The 24,088-nt window shown below is 36.8% G+C and overlaps 1 protein-coding gene across 6 annotated transcripts in view; it reads left to right on the forward strand.

The window, feature by feature from the left end:
- Positions 1 to 24,088, forward strand: part of FUT8 (fucosyltransferase 8) — a 491,667-nt gene that overhangs the window by 465,315 nt on the left and 2,264 nt on the right. For all 6 annotated transcript variants that reach the window (XM_069082397.1, XM_069082396.1, XM_069082394.1 and 3 more), the window contains 3 exons: positions 1,546 to 1,792; positions 7,119 to 7,295; positions 14,694 to 14,844. In XM_069082397.1, the coding sequence (XP_068938498.1) occupies positions 1,546 to 1,792; positions 7,119 to 7,295; positions 14,694 to 14,844 (575 nt within the window). The remainder of the gene's footprint in view (positions 1 to 1,545; positions 1,793 to 7,118; positions 7,296 to 14,693; positions 14,845 to 24,088) is intronic.

Consider the following 24,088-nt stretch of genomic DNA (forward strand, 5'->3'; position numbering starts at 1 on the left):
GATTGTAATCTAATTGTATTCAGCTTGAAACCAAAAGATTTCATATTAAAAAAAAAAACAGGTTCAGGGTTTTAATCCTCATCTGTAAAATAAAGAGGGAGTAGGTAATTGCTAGAGAATCTCTAATTTCTCTTCCAACTCTAAAACTTAGGAGATTCACTTTATTTTGAAGGGACGGAATAGTAGAGTAATTTATGTGCGCTCAGAGCCATCTCTGTCCCCCTTTTACCGTCCATCTTGCCATACCTCAAGGACGACTCTGATTATAGTAATGTGATTGAAAAATGCATCTTCTTCTGCTGAACAGTCCTAATTACTGCTTCTCATCTAATAGATGTGCCAAGGAGGCTCTTCTTTAGCTTGTTGAACTGTGCAATACCAGTGTTAAATTCTTGTCACTTGCCTTTTTATTGATGCAACAAATGTCATGTTTCAGAACTTTGTTTATAAGGGTCCTGAAGTGGTAGAATGTGAATAAAAATTAAGAAGATAATTTTAATTCTTACTTCCACAAAGCATTATTTCTCTTAGCCAAACCATTGACTTGACTGACCATGTTGCTAGATCATTTGATATTTTTTAGAACATTTTGCAAATGTGCAGAAAAATGGAATTTGAAGTCTGTGGTTTATTTTGGTGGAGAATACATTTTAAATATCAAGGTTTCTTTGACACAAATGCTTTCTTTCATTAATGGTTCAGTGATTAACTGTGATTCTAATTCATTATGCAAAGTGACAACATCCTAACTGAAATTATTTTGTATGCTCAGGTTAATATCTTTCATTCCTGAAAATTTAATTCAATACATTTAATACTCTAAATCTTTCTATTAGTATCTTTGTGTTTTCTGGTTATTATTGTTACAGTTTTAATATGTAATATCAACTCTGTGGACCCTGGCAGCTCATTTTGACTTGTATTTGCTTATTAACATTATGTCATAAAAATTCATTGTGTGACAGTACCTTTAATAGCATATGGGGGCTGGAAGCTGAAAGAAGTAACCTACTATGCAAGGAATATCTCATTTCTATCCTAACTTTCAAATGTCAGGCAGATCAATACACAATCAAAACTGATGTTATAGTTTTCATTAAGAAATAAGCCCTAAAGACTGGTTTGTGCAAAAGTGAGTCTCTTTGGGCACTGAGATACTTCAGGATTATCCAGTTACTTTTTTAGGAAAATCATTTTTCCTTTAAAGAGAGACAGATGCTTGGCTTGAAGTTGGAACCATTAGGCAGCCCCAGACAGTAATGATTTGCAAAAATCACTGCACTCTTTGCTTCCCATTTTCTAGGTTTTAAAGCTCCTTACTCTGATAAATTGCAAACTAGTGAGTGTGCTCATATTCATGTTTCAGAAACAGCAACAACAAAAAAAGAGAACCTTGCCAAGTTCTCTGTCCCCACTGGCAACATGTGAATACCCTGTGTTGACCATTTTGAATGTTCAGTACAAGCATTGGATTATGTCTTTGAGTAAGTCACTAGGGTGGCATGCCCATTAAGGTTCATTGTACATTGTGGCCTTCTCTTGTAGGTGAGATAAATGACCAAAACATTCAGGTGGTAGAGCTTCCCATCGTTGACAGCCTTCATCCACGACCACCTTATTTACCATTGGCTGTTCCAGAAGACCTTGCAGATCGACTAGTGCGGGTCCATGGAGATCCTGCTGTATGGTGGGTTTCCCAGTTTGTCAAATACTTAATCCGTCCACAGCCTTGGTTAGAAAAGGAAATTGAAGAGGCCACTAAAAAGCTTGGTTTCAAGCATCCAGTTATCGGGTAAGAATATGATTTGCTTGTTCATATCTTAAACTATCAGAATTTACAATGATTTGGGGGATATATAGTACCCTTTGATAACTCTACCAAGAAACCAAGGAATATGTGTCATGCATCTGATCACCATTGAAATAATCATCCACCCCCTGCATGCAGTTCCTAGAATAGCTGAGATGCTAATTATTTTCCTGGACTGGCACTAGAACTAGTTAATCAGAGGAATATTTTGTTTTGTGGGATAAAATATGAAAACAGTCTTAACCTAATATGGTCATGAAGTAAGGCTGTCATCTCTATATAATTTCTTTGACTTCTCTTAAGAGCCAGAAGATCACAATTCAAATCCTAATTTCCCCCACTTAATAACCATGTGACTTTGGGCAAATTATTCAACTTCAAAGGGCCTCAGTTTCCTCATCTGTTAAAAAGGGGCATTATATGCTCTCTGAGGTTCCATCTAGCCTTAGATCTATGATCTTCTAATAATAACCTTGATTCCCTTCTACCTACCCCATGATCCAGAGGCACAGGCCTACTTGCCCTTGCTCTTACCATTCTATCTCCTATTTATGCCTGTGTGCTGCCCATCTCCCATACCTGGGATGCTTTCCTTCCTTACCTCCAATTCTTAATTCTCCTGGCTTCCTGAAAGTCTCAGCTCAAATCTTAACTTCTGTAAGAGGTCTTTCTTGATACTTCCCAGCTGCTAGTGACTGCTCTCCTCTGAGATTACCTCCCATCTTCTCAGTTTTTATCTTGTATATATCTAGTTATTTACATGTCTCCACCATTAGACTGTGATCGTTAGTACAGAAACTATTTTTACCTTTCTTTATATCCCTAGTACTTGATGTCTGGCATGCAGCAAGCAATTAATAAGCAGATTTTAAAAAATTGTAGTGGTTTGATATTGTTAATATTCTGTTTTGTGGTCCTATAAATTATAGACTGTTTTAAAGAAAAGGCATATTTTTAGTAATGTAAAAAATAAATTATTCAATTTACATTAAAAAAAAATCTCCGGGGGCGGCCAGGTAGCACAGCGAGTAAGAGCACCGGCTCCAGTGTTTTGTTTTGTTTTGTTTTGTTTTTAAATTTAAGCTATCGGGGTTAAGTAACTTGCTCAAGGTTACACGGCCAGTTATTTCTGGGTGTGGTGCTGAGTGTCTGAGCCCGGGATTCGATCTCCAGGTCAATCCTGACACTGGAGCCGGTGCTCTTACTGCTGTAACCTTGAGCAAGTAACTTAACCCCAATTGCTTAGGGGTGGCCAGGTGGCTCAGTGAGTAAGAGCACCGGCTCCAGTGTCGGGACGACCTGGAACAAATCCGGGCTCAGATACTCCACACCACACCCAGAAATAACTGGCCGTGTAACCTTGAGCAAGTTACTTAACCCCAGTTGCTTAGGGGTGGCCAGGTGGCTCAGCGAGTAAGAGCACCGGCTCCAGTGTTGGGATGACCTGGATCAAATCCGGGCTCAGATACTCAGCACCACACCCAGAAATAACTGGCCGTGTAACCATGAGCAAGTTACTTAACCCCAGTTGCTTAGGGGTGGCCAGGTGGCTCAGCGAGTAAGAGCACCGGCTCCAGTGTCGGGATGACCTGGATCAAATCCGGGCTCAGATACTCAGCACCACACCCAGAAATAACTGGCCGTGTAACCTTGAGCAAGTTACTTAACCCCGATTGCTTAAAAAAAAAAATCTCCAGGGTCCTCTCAGATTCACCATTGTGTGACAGTACCTGTTGTCTGTACTTAATATTATATATCTGTATTTAATATTATGCTTATGTTAAGGTATAAGTGTCAGGAAATGTGAACAAGAAGGAATCTCAATGAAGATCTTGGAGTTGGGATGTCAAAGGTATAGCTTATAGGCAGAATTTGACCTATATAAGGATAGTATTTGTTCAGTGGCACATTTCCTTAATAAAAACAGCTTAAATTACATTAATAGACAATAGATTTAGAACTAGAAGGGACTTTTTTTTTTAAGCAATTGGGGTTAAGTAACTTGCCCAATGTTACACAGCCAGTTATTTTGTGTAGGTGTTAAGTTTCTGAGGCCGGAACTGATCCCAGGTCCTCCCGACTCCAGGGCCGGCACTCTTACTCACTGCGCCACCTAGCTGCTCCTAGAAGGGACCTTAAAGATCATTTAGGCCCACCCTCTTTTTTTTTTATACAGATAATGATTTATATATTTTCTAAAGTACAAATTTGGGGGCGGCTAGGTGGCGCAGTGAGTAAGAGCTCCAGCCCTGTCAGGAGGACCTGGGATCGGTTCTGGCCTCACATACTTAACACCCACACAAAATAACTGTGTAACCTTGGGCAAGTTACTTGACCCCAATTGCTTTAAAAAATAATAATAATAAAGTGCAAATTTGTCCAGTATTTGTTCTAAAATATAAATTCAGTCAAGCTGTTCCCTGCTCTAGAGCTATGTGTTGACACCCTTAGTCAAACATCGTTGGTTATTTCACAAGAGCAAATGGAAAGCATCAGTGTCATATTACCAACTCAGATTCCTTTCCTCTTTTCTTGATATCATTCAGCTCATAGTGCCATACTATCATCATCTCTTAATTGCTTTTTCCTCTCCCTTCTGCACATTATAAAGAAATACTACAAAACAATGGCAAAAAGGTAGAGTTATTAAATATTGAGAATTCCCCACTTTCTACATTGTTTTCTTCAGTTTCTGAAAAACTGGAAGAAGGAACTCTATTTCTTTCAGGCCAAAATTCAGAAAAGATTAACTGATAAAGCAACACTCCCCAATGCAAAGCACTGAGCCATGTTTCCATCTGTAAAAGAGGAGAATGACCTTACAGTGATATAAGGCTAAACAATGAGTATAATTGAAAAGTTATAGCCTTTTAGAAATTGAAGTTATTTATTTAAATATAGTTACAAAGCAAGTCTCATTGGTTGTACTGGTGTTTACTATTTAAAGTTTACCATGAATCACTTAATCTAAAATCAAATGCTGGCATTATATGCAATAGACAAACACTAGAAAATTTCCCAGTAAGTACAGAAACAAAGCAAAAATACACCCTTTTCCTGCTGTTTTGAACATTGTTCTAGTCATATTTATAAGACACATGAAAAACACTAAAGGCCTAAAAATGGACAAAGAAAAAATAAAAACCACCTTTATTTGCTGATGACATGTAGTTCACACAAAAAACCTCAAAAAAAAAATCAGTAAAACAATGAATTGAGACAGTACTTTCACTAAGTTAGCAAGATACAAAATAGACCCATGAAAACCAATATAACATTTCTATATAACGATCATGAAACCCAGGAAGAAATAATTGACAGGAAAGTCTCATTCACAACAACAAAATGACTGAGAGTCAGTCTAGCAAGGCACACTTAAAACTTATATAGATAGAACTAGAAAAAAGCTACATAAAGAAATATAAAATTACTGAAATAATTGAAGGGACATTCAGTGGTCATAGCCTGAGGTATGCTAACATGATAAAAGATGATGTTACTACCTAAAATGATTTACAGGTTTACAAACTTAATATTATGTTGATTAAACTACCAAGGAGATTTTTTTTATATATCAAGATAAAATAATACCAAAATTGATTTGGAAGAATAAAAGGCATAAAAAGTAGTAATGAGGGAAGAATAGAACTTACTTCAAATTAAACTATAAAATAGTAATCAACTGTTTGCTAGTTCAAAAATAGAAAAATATATCAATGGAAAAGACTAGATGAAGAATTAGAAATAATTTAACTCAATAACTTCATTTAATATATTAGGAATTTACATTATTATGTTACATATTACATATTATATAATATTACAATATTACATTATATATATACACCCTGAACACAGGGTATTCACATGTTGCCAGGGGGGACAGAGTACTTGGCAAGGTTCTGTTTTTTGTTGTTGCTGTTTTTGAAACATGAATATGAGCACACTCACTATTTTATATTTTTATTATATCATTTTATTATAAATTATAATTAATATATTAATAATTTAATAACTGCACTTAATAATAATTTAATTCAGTTGATCTGAGGAAATAAATTACTTGAGAAAGACCTCCCTAAAGAAGTTTGGCCAAAATTAAATTTAACTCACTTTATGCTACAATGAGCTCAAAATAAATATGGGACCTGAGTATTAAAGATCACATCATAAAATATTTAGAAGAGAAACTGTGCCGTTCACAGATATGGCTAGAGGGAATTCATAACCAAACAAAAGATACAGATGATCACAAAAGACAAAATGAGTAGTTTTGATTTCATGAGATTGAAAAAACTTTCACACTAATGCAGTAAATACAACAAGAATTAAACGGGAAGTTGTTGACATGGGGGGGGGGGAAATCTTCTGGGCTAATACTGAGGTCAGAATGGGGAGAGTTGGTTTAGGTTTTTGAAAGAATTTACTTAGACCTTCTCTTTAACCAATAGGAGCTTTATTGACACAAAAGCATGCAGGTCTTAGCAAGGAGCTAAACAAAGGCACTGATATAGGAAAAGGACCAGACTTATATAGCCAAAAAGCTACATAGCCTATAGGATGGTGATATAATTTTTAGGGTTTCTAATGGGGGTTGGAGATTTAGGGATAAGATGAGGAAGATGGATGACACAAGATAAGGGAAATTTTATGACCCGGGAGGTTATGGTCCCAGATATGGGGAAGTTTTATGGTACTCCAAATGGTCCAGAATAAGGGAGAAGTTTATTTTAGGATGCTCTCAGGAGGGCTTCCCAAGGTACTGAGAAAGCAACCCTTAATATTAACTTTGCATCCTCATCATTTCTATTAGAAAAGCAAACTTTGATATTAAACCTTAGGGTACCTTTGTATCCACATCAGCTAATACATCTGAAAAGAGTTGGTTATCCAAGATATATAGATAATTAACACATATATAAGACTAAAAAGTTCTTTTCCCAGTAGATAGATCGTCAGATAATTCTCTTAAAGAATTATAAAGTAATTTTTACATATAAAGTAAGAGAATCACAAACTATGAATTATATGAAAGATTGTTCCAAATCACTAATAACAGAAATATAAATCAGAATAGGAAACTTCCAACTGATAGGTTTCTTATTCATCAATTAATTTTTCTGCCAGAAAGTATTTATGGAACTGAATTTTCTCCTGTAGTCTCTCTTTTATTTCATATAGCCATTGTTCATTGTTCTTTGCCACTGTGTTGAGAAATCAGTGTGTTAGAGCTCTGATGTGGAATGCATTTTAAGTTCCCAACAAACTTGAGTGATAGAGTCTTAAGTTCCTTCTTTTGTCTACTTAGAGTTCATGTCCGACGTACAGACAAAGTGGGGACAGAAGCTGCATTCCATCCTATTGAAGAATACATGGTGCATGTTGAAGAGCATTTCCAGCTTCTTGAACGCAGGATGCATGTGGACAAAAAAAGAGTTTATTTGGCCACAGATGATCCTTCTTTATTGAAGGAGGCAAAGTCCAAGTAAGTTAAACAAGTTTTCAAATGGTGGTATTTATATGCAAATGGTTTTCCCAGTTGAAAAACTCCATTCTTGAAAGTTAATTCTTTAAAGCATATATGTACACATATATTTATTTACCTGGGTCCCTGTCAGTAACATATAATACTTTCTTGCTATTATGAATCTGAAATAAATTATATATAGTAGTAATCATCATCAAAAGCATTCAAGTACTCATCTAAACGAGACTTTTAGGTGCTGTATACACCTGGTTAAATATCCACTCCCTGCTTTAGGAACTTCCTTACTTAGAAATTTAATACGGACAGTCAGATATTCAAACATTTAGCTAAGCAGATGCATAAAGAAAATGTTCACCTTACGTACAAACCTTTCATGTAAGGTGATTTGTAAAGGGAAGAAAAGATTTGTCTATTTTATAGTTTGGTGGAAAATACAAACAATTGTATACCTTACAAAAAAGTCCTAATTATTTCAGAAACTACTAAATTATAATTTATTATGATTAGTTTTGGGGAAGACTGAAGCTTACTTTTGCACTGTTTATGAATCACAAAGTTAGATAAGACTTTAGAGACCTTCCAGTGTAACCCATACCTGAACAAGAATCCCTTCTACATTATACCTGAAGGGTGATTATCTAAACTTTGCTTGAAGACCCCCATTGAAGAAGAAACCATTGCCTCTTGAGGTAGCCTGCTACTTTGGGGGGGCTCTTATGATTATGCAAGCTTTTCTTATATCAAGCCTACATTTGCCTTTTTGTAACTTTTACCTGTTGTTCTTCATTCTGTTTCTTTGAAGCCATGCAAAACAAATCTAATCCTTCCACACAGAAAGCCATTAGACACTTGAAGACAGCTATTATTAAATCCTTACCTAAGTATTTTTTTTCCATTCTTTGAGCTAACCATCTCTTGTTCATTCACCTGGCTCTCAAATGACATGAGTCAGAAACCCTCCATCAAAGTAAGTTCTTTTGGCAACATATTGTAAGCAGTTCAAGTTGGTTCATTTACTTGAAACTAAGAAAACTAAATTTGTAAAGGTTCTCTATAAATCAGTGTAATAATAATGGAATTTAAAGATCCCCTTGTATTGGCTTGGTTTTCTGGTTAAGTGTTAAAACCCAGAGCTTGTGAATCCCACTTGAGGGATGGACTTGTGGACATGAAGAGAGGGGGCTGAGCTAGGAGGAGCTGGTGCCATGGATAGAGAGGCCCAAGCAGAGAGAGGCCAGAAGAACTTTTGGGAGCAGTATCATGGAGGCTGAGAGAGAGAAAGAATTGGGCCAGTTACCAAAAGTAACTGGCCCTCAGCAATCCAGGTGGCTTTGGCTGGCAGTTCTCTCTCAGCAACTCTGGCCCCTAGCAATTCTCTCTTTCTCTCTCTCTCTCTGCCTACATGATGCTTCTCCCAAATGTTCTTCTGGCCTCTCTCTGCTTGGGCCTCTCTATCCATGGCACCAGTTCCTCCCAGTTCAGCCCCCTCTCTTTATGTCAACAAGTCCATCCCTCAAGTGGGATTCACAAGCTCTGGGTTTTAACACTTAACCAGAAAACCAAGCCAATACAAGGAGATCTTTAAACTCCATTACCATTACTAATTCTGACCAGCCTTACATCCTTCTCCATTTTAGCCCCAAATTAGTGAGCTGTTTTTTTTTAACTGTAATTTTTTTTAAGCTGTTTGATTTCTGATAGTAGGAAGGAGGAAGAAGAAAACTGACAATAGGATATAATACTATAGAGATCATTTTGCTATTCATTTAATTAATGAAAGATTGTTTTATTTTCTGATTTGTGGTATGTAAGTATATGGTGGGCATGGGAAGCTGACTAGGGGACCCTTTTGATCAATTGAGTCTTCCCTCAAACCATCTTAATGAAATTATAGTGTATGAGAGGCAGGTAACAGAGAGAGAGTAAGATGAAGTGTCCTATTTGCACATAGCAAAGGGCATCTCCCTTTCAGATTTTGACCCATCAAGATAGGTGTTCTGATAGTCAGGAAGAGAAATGACTCTGGAAAAAGAGCTCAGTACCCCTCACCTCACTCTTTCACTTGTCAGAGCTTCACTGTAGATAGATTCTTGATCTGGGCAGCTCGATTTGTTGTTGTTGGCCAAAGGAGAATGACTCATTTTACAACTATATAGTGACTAGCTGTTAAATAATCCTATCAAGTTGCAGAAGAACTTTTTCACACCTAAAGGAAAACAAAAGTGTTATGCTTTATTTATTTCAGTTATTTATATATGGACTTCTTTCTCTGATTTGTCTCTCCCCATATTTATATCATAGAAGGAATTTCGTAGGATCCTTTTTCCAATTTAAAAAAAAAACTTATGTGCTATTGAAATCAATTGTTCTTTGAATGATAAAATCAATCCATTTCTGAATTTATTTTGTATTTAGTTGTTTTTTTTTTAAATTGTGTTGGTTTTCCAGGTTTTTTTTATTATAATTCACTAAATGTTTTCATAACAGTAGCCCTGAAGTTAGATGGTAAAAATATTTTTACCCTCATTTTAAAGTTAAGAAAACAGGCTGTGAAATGCTAATTACTTTGTCTATGGCTAGTAAGTGGTAGAACTGAGACTAAAACCCAGGTCTTCTGACTTTGGTTTGTGTGTTTCACTGCTGTACTATACTGTATAAATATGACAAGATCAAAAATTTAAGGCTAATGGGACCTTAATGATAATCAAGTCTAATCTTCTCATATTACAGAAAAGGGAACTGAGGCCTAGAAAGTTTGTAATTTTGCCATTGTAAAATTGCCACTGTAAAATTGCCACAACCAATAAGTGTCTGGTCTTCCTGACTCCAAGTGTAATGCGTGGTCCAATAATACTATGCATATCTTTGTCAAATAAGTGATTGTCAGACCAAACAATATATTAGCCTAGTTGTTATAAACTTGTTATAAGGCAAAATTTTGGCACCAAATACATGTTTTGGACACAAAATTTTGCAAACACTTTTTGATTCATTCAGTTCTGTTACTAGTTAGAAGAAGAGAGAAACAATATTCTGGCCCTTCATTTTAAAACACAGACTAGATTTATATGCGGCTTGGATATAAGCAATTAATTTTTATAGGCTCTGTCTACTGTCCCATAGTTGCAGCACAACATTCTTCTACTAGTAGGCTTACCTTTGTAACATAGCTGGCAGTGTTTACTTTGACTATTAGAATAGTAAAGTTAGAATATTCTTTTTTTTCTCAGTAGCATAGGAATCCATGTAGCAATTCTCCATACTTAAAGATGATACAGTGATTTCATGGTGCTTCCCTTTCTTTCCTTTTGTACTTTGAGTGTTAGTCCTGTCAGTCTCCTCCAAGATTTCCATAGTGTTTTAAATTCTGTTTTTATTCCTTATATTCTAGTTAAGCCTTTTTTAGCATTGGTTTAGGTTTCTCAGAAAAATTGATGTAGGCATGTCTTAAAAGCTTTGCCTTTGTTCCAGGACACCAAATCATGAATTTGACCTTCAGTTCAATAATGCTGTCGTTTTATACACTATCCAAGGCCAGAGGAACCAGAGAAAGAAATCAACATAATGAGTATAATCGCCCCTGAAAATTCAGAAGCAAACACATTATATTCTATTGTTCAAGCTCAGTATGTGACACCTAAAATAGATTTTTGGAAAGGGATAAAGTTTATCATGTAAATACTTTACATAATTGGTTGCTAAGTGTAGATGAGCAGATGATGTTTTATGGATGGGAAGCCTTAGGATTCTGTAGGTTAGAAAATGCTACTGGTAGTGAAGCAAGTTTGAATTTGGTTGTGTTGATGACTGATAGTTGTACCTAATCTGGCTAAGTGGTTCTGTTGTGGCACAGTATTAAAGCTATTTAAAAACCAGAGTCAAAGAAATGGGTCAAACCTAATCCTTTTAAACTATGCAGGATAATATTGCCTCCCAAAATTGTGTGAGCAATGGGAAAATTATAAACCACTTTTTTTTTCTTACATGAATCAGCGTGGCATAGTGGGAAAAGTACCGGATTTATGTTCAGCTTTTTCTAACTCTGAAGGAAGCTAGCAAGCATTTACATAGTGATAAGCATTTATAGAGTGCCTTCAGTGTGTCAGTCACTGCACTAAGCACTTTTTACAAATAACTCATTTAATCCTCACAACTTTTGAGGCAGGTGCTATTATTCCCATTTTACAGTTGAGGAAACAGGCAAATAAGTGACTTGCCGAGAGTCACACAGCTTGAATGTCTGAGATCAGATTTTAACTCAGGTCCTCCAGATTCCAAGCCTAGTGTTCTCTCTTCTCTGTGTTGCCAACTGCCTCAATGGCTTTTCTTCTCTGAAAACTTCAGATTGTTCTGTGAAATAGGAAAAATATCTATTATACAAACCACATAGGGTTGTTTTGAGGTGGAAATGAGATAATGTTATAAAAAGTGCTTTTCAAACTTTAAAAGAGTAACTATGATAATCATTATAATTATATTATTAACCACTATTACTAATATGCCCTGAATAATGATGATGCTGATGCTGTGGATAATGATTTGCTAACCAGTGGACATATGGTATGAACATATACATGAAAGCAGCTTTATCCAGTTGAGTGGTAAAACAGAAGAAAATAGAAAATTATCTCCTGAGTTCAAGAATCCTTTCTTTGGCGTGTCTAAGCATCTAGATTACGAGTTTGGCATTGAGAATTACAAAAGGCTATGACAAAGCATCTTACAAATAGGGTATAGAAATGAACAGAATTAAAGGGACTGTGCTAATTCTGGTGCTTGGTTTTTCTTTTATCATATGGAATTAGCAAAATAGGACTAGTCAAATTGTTTTCAATTTACAAACTTAGGCTAGTTCTTTAGATTGGAGAGGGGGAGAAATTTATTTAATTTACCAAAAAAATATGGTGTATAATGTTTGTCACTTTGTGTTACCTGAAGTATCCTTAAAATTATAGGGATACCCTACCTAACATAATTTCATTGGTTCTGTGAAAACACATTAGGAAAAACAACATTGTAGGAGACAGTTTCCATAAGAATGGTGCCATAAGTAAATAATTGACCAAATGACATTACAGGGCTTAATGGCTTTTTAAAAGTAAGTTTAATTATAACGTATTAAAAATTTTATCACAAAATGACAAATGTTAGGGCAATTTAGGTAGCTTACTTAGAATATACTTAGAAAATAATTTCTATGTTGGCATGCATCTTTGCAGAGAATAGAACACTTCCTATTGTTATCTTAAAACAAAATTCAGACAATTGAATATTGCCACTTAGAGACAAGAAATCCTCCTCTACTATCATTCTTTTTCTTTGATTCTTCTCCCTTGTCATTTTAAAGAAGTCAGTGTCCCTCATTAAATCACTTCTGGTGTGTCGAAATCTGATCTTGTGATCATGTAGTTCAATTGATTTGGTTACCAGATCCCTTGTTATGTTAGTGTCATCATTTCACTTGATGGTGAGGTTTCATCATACTCCCTTCTTTTCATCTTCATGCAGTCCCCAAGCTCCACTAACAAGATTGATATTTATTCTAGGTAGGAGATGCTATAACTTCTCTTAGTAACCAATTCCATTGTGTCTAAAAACCTCCCTTTCATATTTATTTAGAGCTGTTTCTGCCCCATTCCAGAGTATGCAGCTTCACAGGGACCACATTAAAAGCTTTCCTGGCTGTTTTCTTTTCAGAACAAGTGTGACATTTCCTTCATCTCCCAAAGTCTGAGCTATATAGTGGGCAAAATGTCAAAAAATAATGAGGCCAAATGGAGCTATACAGTGAATGCCAGTCTAAAGCAAAGCTCAAAGGCTTTACCTTCACAGCCATTATCACAGAGAGGCAATGGGGAGAAAGCTCATCAGTGGTAGTGAAATGGAGAGAATACTAAAGTTTTTGTTAAGGGATGAGGGAAATGCCCAGGCTCAGTTAAGCTTTATCCTGGGAGTAAATAAGTTAGCAACCACCTTTGGAATTAACTTTCTTATATCTATAAGACACCACCCTCGAATTGACTGCTCCAAGTTTAGTGAATGACCCTATGACTGTTAATACAGCTTCCAGAAATGTCTCATTTACATCAAGGACCTATTTCATCAGTTTGAGTAAAATAGGATGAGAGATACTCAGAGCAAAATGGGAAAATTTGGTTCATGTTAAGCACTGTTGTGCTAGCTGTAAAAGTTTAACATCATGACCAGCAGTTGTAGTGAACCTGACTGTAACTGGATGATTCATCATTAAAATGGTGGACAGCACTGAGCAGCTCACAGCTGACTTGCAATGGAAAGGTGTTGCCAGGGATATTTAAAGAGTTGGTAGCGGGTGGTATTATCAGGTCCATTTGATTTAATTAGGTTGGCCCACTTCTGTGCTTTTTTGTCAGGCTGCATTGTTCCAGATACAAGAGTAAGACCCAGCTAAGTGTGAGCATGGAAAGAAGGACTGCATCATTATCTTGATTTCCCCAGGCAGAGCATCTCTGAATTAGGGGTGTCTGTTTATCTTCTTAGCACACTGGCCCACAGGGAGGCAGTAGGAAGAAGAGTATAGGGTTTCTGCTCACCTTCTATAAGTGTCTGGTGTCAATTATTAAACACATGGTTAAGGGGTCTTTAAAGAGAAGCCTTTTCAGAGAGTTTCCTACACCTAATTAGTGAATTGTAAAATGTAATAATGGGTTCATAATACACAGTCCCAGATTTAGAGCTGGAAGGTCATTTAGTCCAACTCCTTCATTTTATAGATGAGAAAGCTGAGCCTCAGAGAATTTAAATGATTTGCTTGACATCACAGAAATAGTACCTAGAAGAGAAGGGATTTGAACCTAAGTCTATCGACTCCACTTCCAGGATTCTTTCCACTGCACTACCTGCATTAAGCTTTTCTTATCAAAGTATGGGTCACTTACCCAAGCAAGCTGAAAAGGCTAGCTTTTGGAGATTATACTTGGCAAAAAGAATAAAGAATAGCCCTTTAATATTTTGGCAAAGGAGACTCCAGTGAGTTATTTATTTGGCGTCCCATTAATTTTTCTTTAATATTCTGGTTATCCGAGGATAGTTTTTCCCCCAGTCATAAATTCAAATTCATTGATTACTGAATGTCAAGATTAAAATCTTCTATTTTGTTGGTAAAGATATAAAGTCTTGCTAAGGAGAATACCAGAGACACTATCCCTAAAGTCTTAGAGATCTGCTTCTCAAAAAGGACATCGTGGGCTTTAAAGTAAAATGGAAGTTCCTTGAGGGGCTGTTTAACTTTTTATCCCCTGTATCCAGCACAGTTCTTTGCACATAGTAGGTGATTTATGAAAACTTTGTCGATTACTTGAACTGAATTTTATAATAGCTCATCAGTATTTGTTGTTCCTTTTTTTTTTTTTTAAGGTATCCAAATTACGAATTTATCAGTGATAACTCCATATCCTGGTCAGCTGGACTACACAATCGATACACAGAAAATTCCCTACGAGGCGTGATCTTGGATATACACTTCCTGTCACAGGCAGATTTCCTAGTCTGTACATTTTCATCCCAGGTAAGTATAACAGTGGGGTATTTCTAAATGCCCAATGCATTATGCTCATTTAATCTGAGAGCCAGTGGAATTGGCTTATTTTTGTTTTTACTTAATCTTGGTTATTGTGATTCAGGTACAATTTTCTTTTTTTTCTTTTTAGAGGGGGAAGGACAAGGCATTTAGGGTTAAGTGACTTGCCCAAGGTCACAAGGCTAGTAAATGTTAAGTGTCTGAGACCGGATTTGAACTTGGGTCCTCCTGACTCTAGGGCTTGTGCTCTATTCACTGCCCCACCTAGCCACCCCATAAATGTTATTTATTGTTCAGTCATTTTTCAGCCCTGTCCAACTCTCTGTGACCCCATTTGGGGTTTTCTTGGCAAAGATAGTAGAGCGGTTTGTCATTTCCTTCTCCAGCCCATTTTACAGATGAGGAAATGGAGGCAAAGAGAGTGAAATTACTTTTCCAGGGTCACACAGCTTGTAAATGTCAGAGGCCAGATTTTAACCCAAGAAGAAGAGTCTTCCTGAATCCGGGTCTGGTGTTCTGTCCACTGCACCACCTAGCTAATCCCTTACAATTTTCTTGATGTTCTGTAATGATCTTTTGTGGAAGAATGAAAGGATCCAATAATATTTGAGAGCATGGACCATTTTAGCCATTTTGTAAGCAATAGCTGAGTACCTTTCTACCAAAGCTAGTCATTGTGTAGTGCTTAAAGTATTTGGTTTGTTTAAATAATTTAACAAAAGCAGCAAGTAATTAAGTACATTTAATTTTTTTCCTTTTTTTTTTAAACATACAGTCAATATTCCCTTTCCACACATCAGTGTTCTGATACTGAAAGGCTTAACTTGAATTTTGCCTCCCTTGTTTGTTTCTAGGAATCAAGAAAAGCAAAGGAAATATAATTTGTCAAGTAAATTACATTACTATCTGACAAGAAACTGTACATTACCACAGTCTTCCAGTTTAGTTTGGTTATTGCAGATAATCATGTTTGCAAGCTTGATTTGTTTGTTTTGGTTTGGAGAGATTGGATCAGGCTTGAATAGCCAGTGGCAGTTTTAGTTTAGTGGTAGTTATTGTGGACTTTCTTCTCTTCCATCATTACATATGTCATATTTATTTTGTTCATGCTTTGTCCATTTAGCAGGCAATTATTTAGGGCCTACCAAATGCTCTAGAGAAATTCAAAAGAAGTAAAAGACTTGGGGCGGCTAGGTGGCTCAGTGAATAGAGCACCAGTCCTGGAGTCAGGAGCACCTGAGTTCAAATGTGACCTCAGACACTTAACACAGAAACTTGGGCAAGTCACTAACCCTAAATGCCCTACCTTTCCCCCTCCAAAAAGAAAAAAAAAGTAAAAGACTTGTCCTTTCCCTCAAGGAGCTTATAATAAAGCCAGAGGATGCATATATGTAATGATAGCTGTATCCTCTGAACTGAGAAGAGTTCGAGTGTAGATGTTGGGTTTCTGACTCTGAAAGAGAAAGCAAATCATTTTATGAGAATAAGGCTTCATATGTTCCAGAGAGTATATGGTAAGAAGCTCTAAGGTGAAATTAATTTACCTGTCCAAAATCTCACTTAGCTCTAGTATGGTTATATCTGACTATGTACCTAGGATAGGTTCTACAGCCACAAAAACCAAACTATTGTCTTATTATCTTCTTCCTTTCTAAGTGCCTCCTTCCCCCTCTTTTTTTAAAACAGTGCCTTCGACTTAAGAAAGACAGATATAAGAAAATTTTCTCTGTTCCCATAGCCTGACTTAATCCAGATAGATATCAGTATATGTAGGAAGAGAGAAAATATCTATTAATATATGTTGACTTTTGATATTTTATTCCTATCTGTGACAGAAAAGAATTTTGTTCTTCCTTTTTAAGTCTGTTTTATACTAAAATATCCCCTCTTATTGAAATACCTGGAGCCTAAAGAAGGCAATGTGAATAGAATGGGGATGGAAGTAAGGAGGGTATTCGAAAGTAAAAGTTGTATCACTACTGATACTAGAATCACTTGGGAATTCAAACCAAATTCATCAACAAAGAAGTAAAACTTCATTCAATCCAGTAAAGAACTTAACCATGGGTAAGGAACCTACAGCCTCAAAACCACATCTGGCCTTCTAGATCCTCAAGTATGGCCCTTTTACTGAATTCAAACTTTTATTAAGGAGATTTTTTCTGTGAAGGCTGCAGGTTCTCCACCCCTGACTTAAACAAACATTTTAAAAACTTTGTAAAGTCAAAAATAAACTCCAAGAATACTTTGAAGTGTTTGAGGTTGAAGTTCAGAGTAAAGATTCAACACTGAACTAATATGGCACCCAGAGACAATGGGCTTATACCTGTTACCTTTTTGTTCACATTCAAAGGTTTACTTTTATCTTCTCATTACTGTTTTTAAAAAATAAAAGCCTCGGGGCAGCTAGGTGGCACAGTGAATAGAGCACCGGCCCTGGAGTCAGGAGGACGTGAGTTCATATCTGACCTCAGACACTTAACACAAAAACTAGCTATGTGACCTTGGGCAAGTCATTTAACCCCAATTGCCCTCCAAAAAGCAATAAATAAATAAATAAAAGCCTCAATGAAAACACTTAGTACACAATTTAAAATTTTTCCCAATATTAATCAGATTCCTGATTAATGGTGATTCTGCCATAGTATACTGAAAGGAGTTCTTTATTTGGAGTCAAAGAACCTGGGTTCAGAACCTGGCTCTGCTTTCTTATTACCTTGTGACCTTGAATGTAAGTCATTCAAATTAGATTAGACTGGGGAGAGACTTGAAGTGGGGAGACCATGTAGGAAGTGGGAAGCGGTAGCAATAATCTATTGCTACGATAATCTGTCTACTGAGATCTGATGAAAGCCTGAAATAAGATGGTAATTGTATGAACAGAGGGAATGTTAAATGATTTACAGTTAGAAACAAGATTTGGTAACTGATGAGAAATGCAGACTGAGGGAAAGTGAAGAAGAAAGGATAATGCCAAGGTTGTGAACCTGGAAGACAACCTGGAAGTATGGTGGTGCTTTTTTGTTTTTGTTCTAAACAAGCTTTAGAACTTGAATGAGTCTGGAAGAGAAAGATAAGGGTTTTTTTTTGAGATGTCTCCAGGATACCCAGTATGAAATATCAAATTGATGATTTGGGATGATTTGAGGGAAAAACTGAGACTGAATTTGTATATGTCTTGGAGTTGGTGACATAAAGATGATAATCCTATGGGAATTGATGAGGACACTTGTTATAGGAATGGGAATCTGAAGATCTTCCCTGCCCCTAGGCTCCTTGATAGGCTTAAGTGACTCTGATAACTTTTCCTTGATTTAAAAATATACTCTGCCCCTTAATAGGCTGAAAGTGGTCACATGGAGCCTATGGTGGGGGACTTGTTTTTTCAGGAACACCCACACCTTGTTACTTTGTGATTGGGCAGTGGGTCACAAGGGTTGAAACATTCTCTGAGCTAGGAGAATGCTATATATACCCTGATGGGAGATTTTGCTTTGGGGCTCACTTGGAGAAGAATTGTGTGATTTGACCAGAGGAGACTCTGAGCAGCCATTGAGCCCCCCAGCTTTGAAAACCTAGATGTTGGTGCTTCCCTCTCTGGTAACTGACTAGGTATGGATATAATGGTCAGACAGCTAGAAGCCTGTCTGCTGATTTGTTTCTCTGTCTGCTTGTAACTTCTGCTTGTAACTTGTTTGTATTCTCTGAATTTCAGGGTGCTGACTTTTTCCCCTGAACTAGGTAAATGATGTATGTTTGATTGATTAAAGTAATATTGTTAACCCTTTTTGAGTTGCTTTCCTTTAGAAAAGCAGATTTAAGAACCTGTGCTAACAACCATCCTGGGTATGCTAGGGTGCTTGCTGCTACAGCACTGAGAGAGTGTTGACAGAGAACAATAAGAGGCTTAGGACATACCTTTGGGCAGCACCCATATTTGGAGTTGTGATCTGGGTGATGAACCAGCAAAGAAATGTCAGTTTTGATAAGTAAGAAAACCCAGAAATAGTAGTATCATGAAAGTCCAGAGAAAAGGGGGTCTCCCAGAGGAGAAGGTGGTCAGTGATGTCAAATGTAGCAGATAGATCAAGAGAATGAAGAGGAAAGACTCTTATATTTGACAAGAGATCATTGGTAACCTTGGAAAGAGCACTCTTAGTCAAGTGCTGAGTTTGGGAACCAGATTGTAAAAGGTTGAAGAGGTAGTGAGAGGAGAGGAAGTTGAGGCAGCAAGCACAGAGCTATTTTCAGGAGTTTGACTGAGAAAGAGATGAGTAATGCATGATAGTAGCTTGTGGGGAGATAGTAGAATCTAGTGAGAGTTTTTTTTTAAAGATCTTTTTTAAGGTGATGTCTTTGGGCATCATTGGAGGCAGTCGGGAAAGAACTAATAGATAGGGAAAGGTTGAACATTAGAACATCAGCTGGGGTCACCAGAAGGGACTGGGGATCAAGGAGCATTGTCAAAGATTAGGGAAAAGAGCAAAAAAGCAGTGGGAAGATGTCAAAGGGTTTAGACACTAAATAAGAGGGAACTAAGAAGAGCCAATAATTAGCAGAAAAATCACTGTAGATTACAACTCATTAAGCCGGGACTGCTTCTTTTTTTCGTATGATACCGAGTTTTATGCCTTTCAGTCGTACAAACAGCACCCTCTGATTTCTTTTTTTTTTTTTTTTTTTTTCCTTTTGGAGAGCATTTGGGGTTAAGTAACTTGCCCAAGGTTACATGGCTAGTTTTTTTGTATGGATGTTAAGTGTTTGAGGCCAGAACCAAACTTGGGTCCTACTGACTCCAGGGCCAGTGCTTTACTCACTGTGCCACCTAGTGGCCCCCACCCTCTGATTTCTAACAGAGATGTCACACTATACTTGACTAATTTTATTCTGAATCAGATGTTTACTTAGGGGCCACAGATTGTGAGACCAAGACCTGTATTCATTTCATTACAGACAGATGCTCAGCTTAGGAATTTCCACTTTTGCAGAGATCGTAAAACAATATTGAAATGCTTATGTAAATTTAATGCTTCACAAAGGGAGCACAAGAAGAAGTTCTCCTTGAAGTGAACTCTGCAGTTTTCACAAGTAGAAGGTTAGAACAATAATGCTTTGAATCTACATAGATTATTACTTCTTTGGACTAAAGAACACCATAATACATGGACAGTAATCTCATCAATATTCTTAACATCCCTCAGAGATATCAGAAAATGTGTATCTTCTTCACTTTGAGCAAAACAATGTAAAAGTAAACAGATAAAGGACCACATTATTAGAACTACATGGAACCTTAGAAGCAATCTAGTCCAGTGCCTTTATTTTACAGCAGAGGAAACTGAGGCCCAGAAAAGTTAAGTGACTTGTCCAAAGTCATACAGGTAGTGTCAGAGTGAAAACTTGTACCCAGGCCCTGTGAGTTCCAGTCTATCTCTCTTTCTACAACACCACACCATACATAATGCTTTGGAACATCCAGTGAATTTAGAACCCATTTCCCCCCACCCCCGACTTTTAGGGCTAAGGAATATTTCCTCAAATTGTCTTAAATATTTCCTAAATTGTCTCAGGAGGCTCTCATTGAGTCAGTCTTCAGGAATGAAAGTCAGGCTATGCTGAAGATCTACTTCTTCAGTATTTTTTTGAAATAGAGACACATTTGTGTTTTTATCATTTGACAATATTTTTCCTGTTACCACTTACTGTGTGCCTAGTGGTATGCTAAAAAGGATATAGTACCATGTCAACAACACAGGATGAAATAAAACAGGCACCATGCAGTTACATAGAGTCTCAGCTTTTGAAACTCCAATTTGCCCACTCTCAACAATGTCACCTGTCAAAATCAAACCTTGCCTAGTGTTGGCATCAGCAGGACTGGCAGGCTATTTACATTTGTAAGGAGAATGCAGGGAGAGGAAGCCACTGGTAATTAAACAAAGCAGCTCTAGTTTTTTCCAGGGTGATTTTTAGTAGCACCCTCAAGTAAAATGGTCTTTGAAATTTACATTAAATTGTCCTATCTCTATGATTAGGAGGGAGACTTTCATTTTTGTTTCTGATTATTTAGACAATTCTGCTTGAACCTTAATTATTGATTAACAGCTGTGGGGTGCATAGTGGCTATGAATTACCACTTTCCTTCAGGGCTAGCTTTTTGTGTAGGTGTAGGGCCAGCCACCTATGTGCTATGGTGTAAGCAATCCTCAACTTCCCTAGCCCTCTTGCACATGACTACCTTAGCATCTTGAGATCTCACAGTTGTTCATGCCTTCAGATGAGGCATCAAAAGCCCATCTTGAAATATGAAGGTTACTTGAGAAGGATAACATACTGATTTTCATAAGTGTTAACAATTAGTCAGCTAGCATTTGTTACATGCCTACTATGTGCCAGGCACAATGCTAAGTGCTGGATAGTTTAGATTAATTTATTTACTAACTCTAGCAAAAGAAGGGATGGAACATAGTAGAGACAAATTTTGATCAGAGATGGGGATCACAAAGTATCTGGAGCGTGTGGCACTTCTGGGACAGACATGCCAAATCAGGTTTACCCTTATGATCTTCAGGAACCACATTAGAACTATAAGGAACAAGGAGTTAAAACTGGATTCACAATTGAGAAACTAGATAACTTCATGTTTGCTCGAGTTGATAACTTTTAACAGTATGGCATTCATAATTTTGTTTGAAGTAGATTTCCAGAACATCAGGCAAACCCATAATCAAACTTATTCTGAGTGCTAAATAGAAGTGCATTTTATGACTTTACTCTTTATCATCCATTAATGCAAATAGTTGGAAATTATTTTATAAATGCAGTTCTCTATACTATGGTAACGATGCAGCATATAGTATGCTGCATATCTTAAAACCAGATTCTGGCTAAATTTAGGGTAGCCTGGTCTTCATCATAATGAATTAATGATTGAATGAATGAAAAAAAAAACATTTATTAAGCACTTACTTTGTGCAGAGTACTAAACTAAGCACTGAGGATGCAAATAGAGAAATAAAATTGACCCTGCCCTCAAGGAGCTTGCATTCTAAGTACGGTAAGAGAGAACATGTAAGGTGTTCAAGAAAGCTGGAAAAGCCCAATGGTCCTTAGATTGCAGCATCAAAGTTGATGTTAGTGCATCTTCTTTAATGTCATTTCCTTTGATTAAAAACTATTTCTGAAGTTGAGCCATTTGACAATGCCAAGGACTTATAAATAATAGAAGGAATTTGATAATTAAATGGAATTGGAAAGAAACTTAGGAGAGTAAGAGGAAAATCTTACCTAACTACTTGACTCCCTAAAAAATAAAATGGATCAATCAACTCTATGATAACTCTGTGAGGCAACAAAAATATTAGAACATAGTCAACAGGAGGTTAATGGAAGAAAATATAAGGTATCTATAATCAAAATAACTGACCTGGAAAATAGGTCTAGGAGAGATCATTTAAGATCAATAAGACTCTTTGAAAATCCAGACAAAATAAAAACCTGACACCATATTTCAAGAAATCAAAGAAAGAAAACTGCCTATATTTATTAGAACCAGAGGGCAAAGTAAAAATAGAAACTCTAGAAGGATAGAAGAGATAGAAGGGATAGAAACAAGAGATAGAAATGACCACAGGAGATAGACTGAAAATTTTTCCACAGACAAAATCAGTTCAGTCAAAACTGGATGGAAAAGAGTTAACATCTTTGCAGCAAATGTATCTCATAAATATCTGATATCCAAGGAACTGATATAAATATAAAAGAATAAAAGTCATTCTTTTTGGCATAAAAATATGAACAGGAAGTTCTCAAAAGAAAAAAGCAAGCTATGAACAACCATATGAACAAAAGCTCCCAACCACTAATAAGAGAAAGGTAAATTAAAATAATTGTGATGTGACAGTTCATACTCATCGATTGGCAAGGATAATCAAAAAGGATAGTAATTGTTGGGACAGACACACTAAGATATTATGGATGGAGCTATGAGTTGATCCAACCATTCTGGAAAGCAGTTTGGAGCTCCCTGTTTCTTTTGAAGGTGCCATTCTTCTTTAAGGTTCAGAACCCTAGGGTCATTCTTGATTCTTGCCTGTCCCTCTTTACCTGTATCACCTCAGTTGATTAAACCTTTCATTTTTTTTACCCCTACCCACCTCAAGCACCAACTCCTTTCTCTCCACTCGTATGGCCAGGACCCAGGTTCAGAACCTCATAACCTTATGCCTGGACTATTGCTATATCCTCCTAATTGATCCCTCAGCTTTCAGCTTCTCCTCTTCCTCCATCCATTTACCACAAAGCTGCCAAATTAATTTATCTGAAATACATATCCTACCTTGTTACTACTGCTCACAAATCTTCAGGAACTCCCTGTTGCCTCTAAGGTAAAATGCAAACTCTTTAATCTGGAATTAAAAACCATCCACAGTCTAGCTCCCACCTACTTTTCCACACTCATGTTAACTCCCCTTAACATATTCTACACCTCATCCAAACTTGCCTACTACCATTCCCAGAACTCAGCATTCTTCTGTCTCCCACTTCTTTGCCTTTATCCAGGGGTACACTCTCTCCTCACCTCTGTCTTCTACAGTCACTAGCTTCTTTCAAGGCTCAGCTCATAGCCATCTCCTTCTGTGAAGCCTCCTCTCAATCCTTTTCCCCACTTGTTGGTGCTTCTTGAAATTATCTCATATACATTTAAATCTGCTTTTGAGTCATAACCCCTTGTGAAATGTCCTTTAGGGACAGGGACTTCTTTGTATAATGCCTTGATTAAAATAGGTGCTTAATGAATGTTGGCTGAATTGAATTGTTTCAAGGACCTGTACTAAGTACTGAGGATTTATGAATACACAAGGTATGATGAGATGATTATGGCACATAATAAGTACTTAATAAATGTTTATTGACCAAATGATCTTCTGTATAAAATTGATATTAACTGGGTTTTGGACTTCAGCTGTGATGTGTGGTTTTTTGTTTTTGTCATGCTATATGTTATTAACAACTTTATCACCATACTTAATGTGAGCATTTTACATCTACAGTGCAAGGCCTGGGGCATGTTTTGAAATAAGTAAAGTTTGTCTTGATGCCAGCAGTCTCTCTAGTCTGTGCACTGGTTCCCAGTGTTTTCTCTCTATAAAAGTTTTTCCTCAACAAAGAACTTGAAATTGCTTTATATCATGGGGGCAGGGGTGTGGAGGAATTTTTGTACTCTGTATTT

Source organism: Petaurus breviceps, unplaced genomic scaffold, assembly GCF_028583685.1.
Source record: "Petaurus breviceps papuanus isolate PSGF00001 unplaced genomic scaffold, PetGlider_PUasm1.0 164, whole genome shotgun sequence".
Taxonomy (NCBI): Eukaryota; Metazoa; Chordata; class Mammalia; order Diprotodontia; family Petauridae; genus Petaurus; species Petaurus breviceps.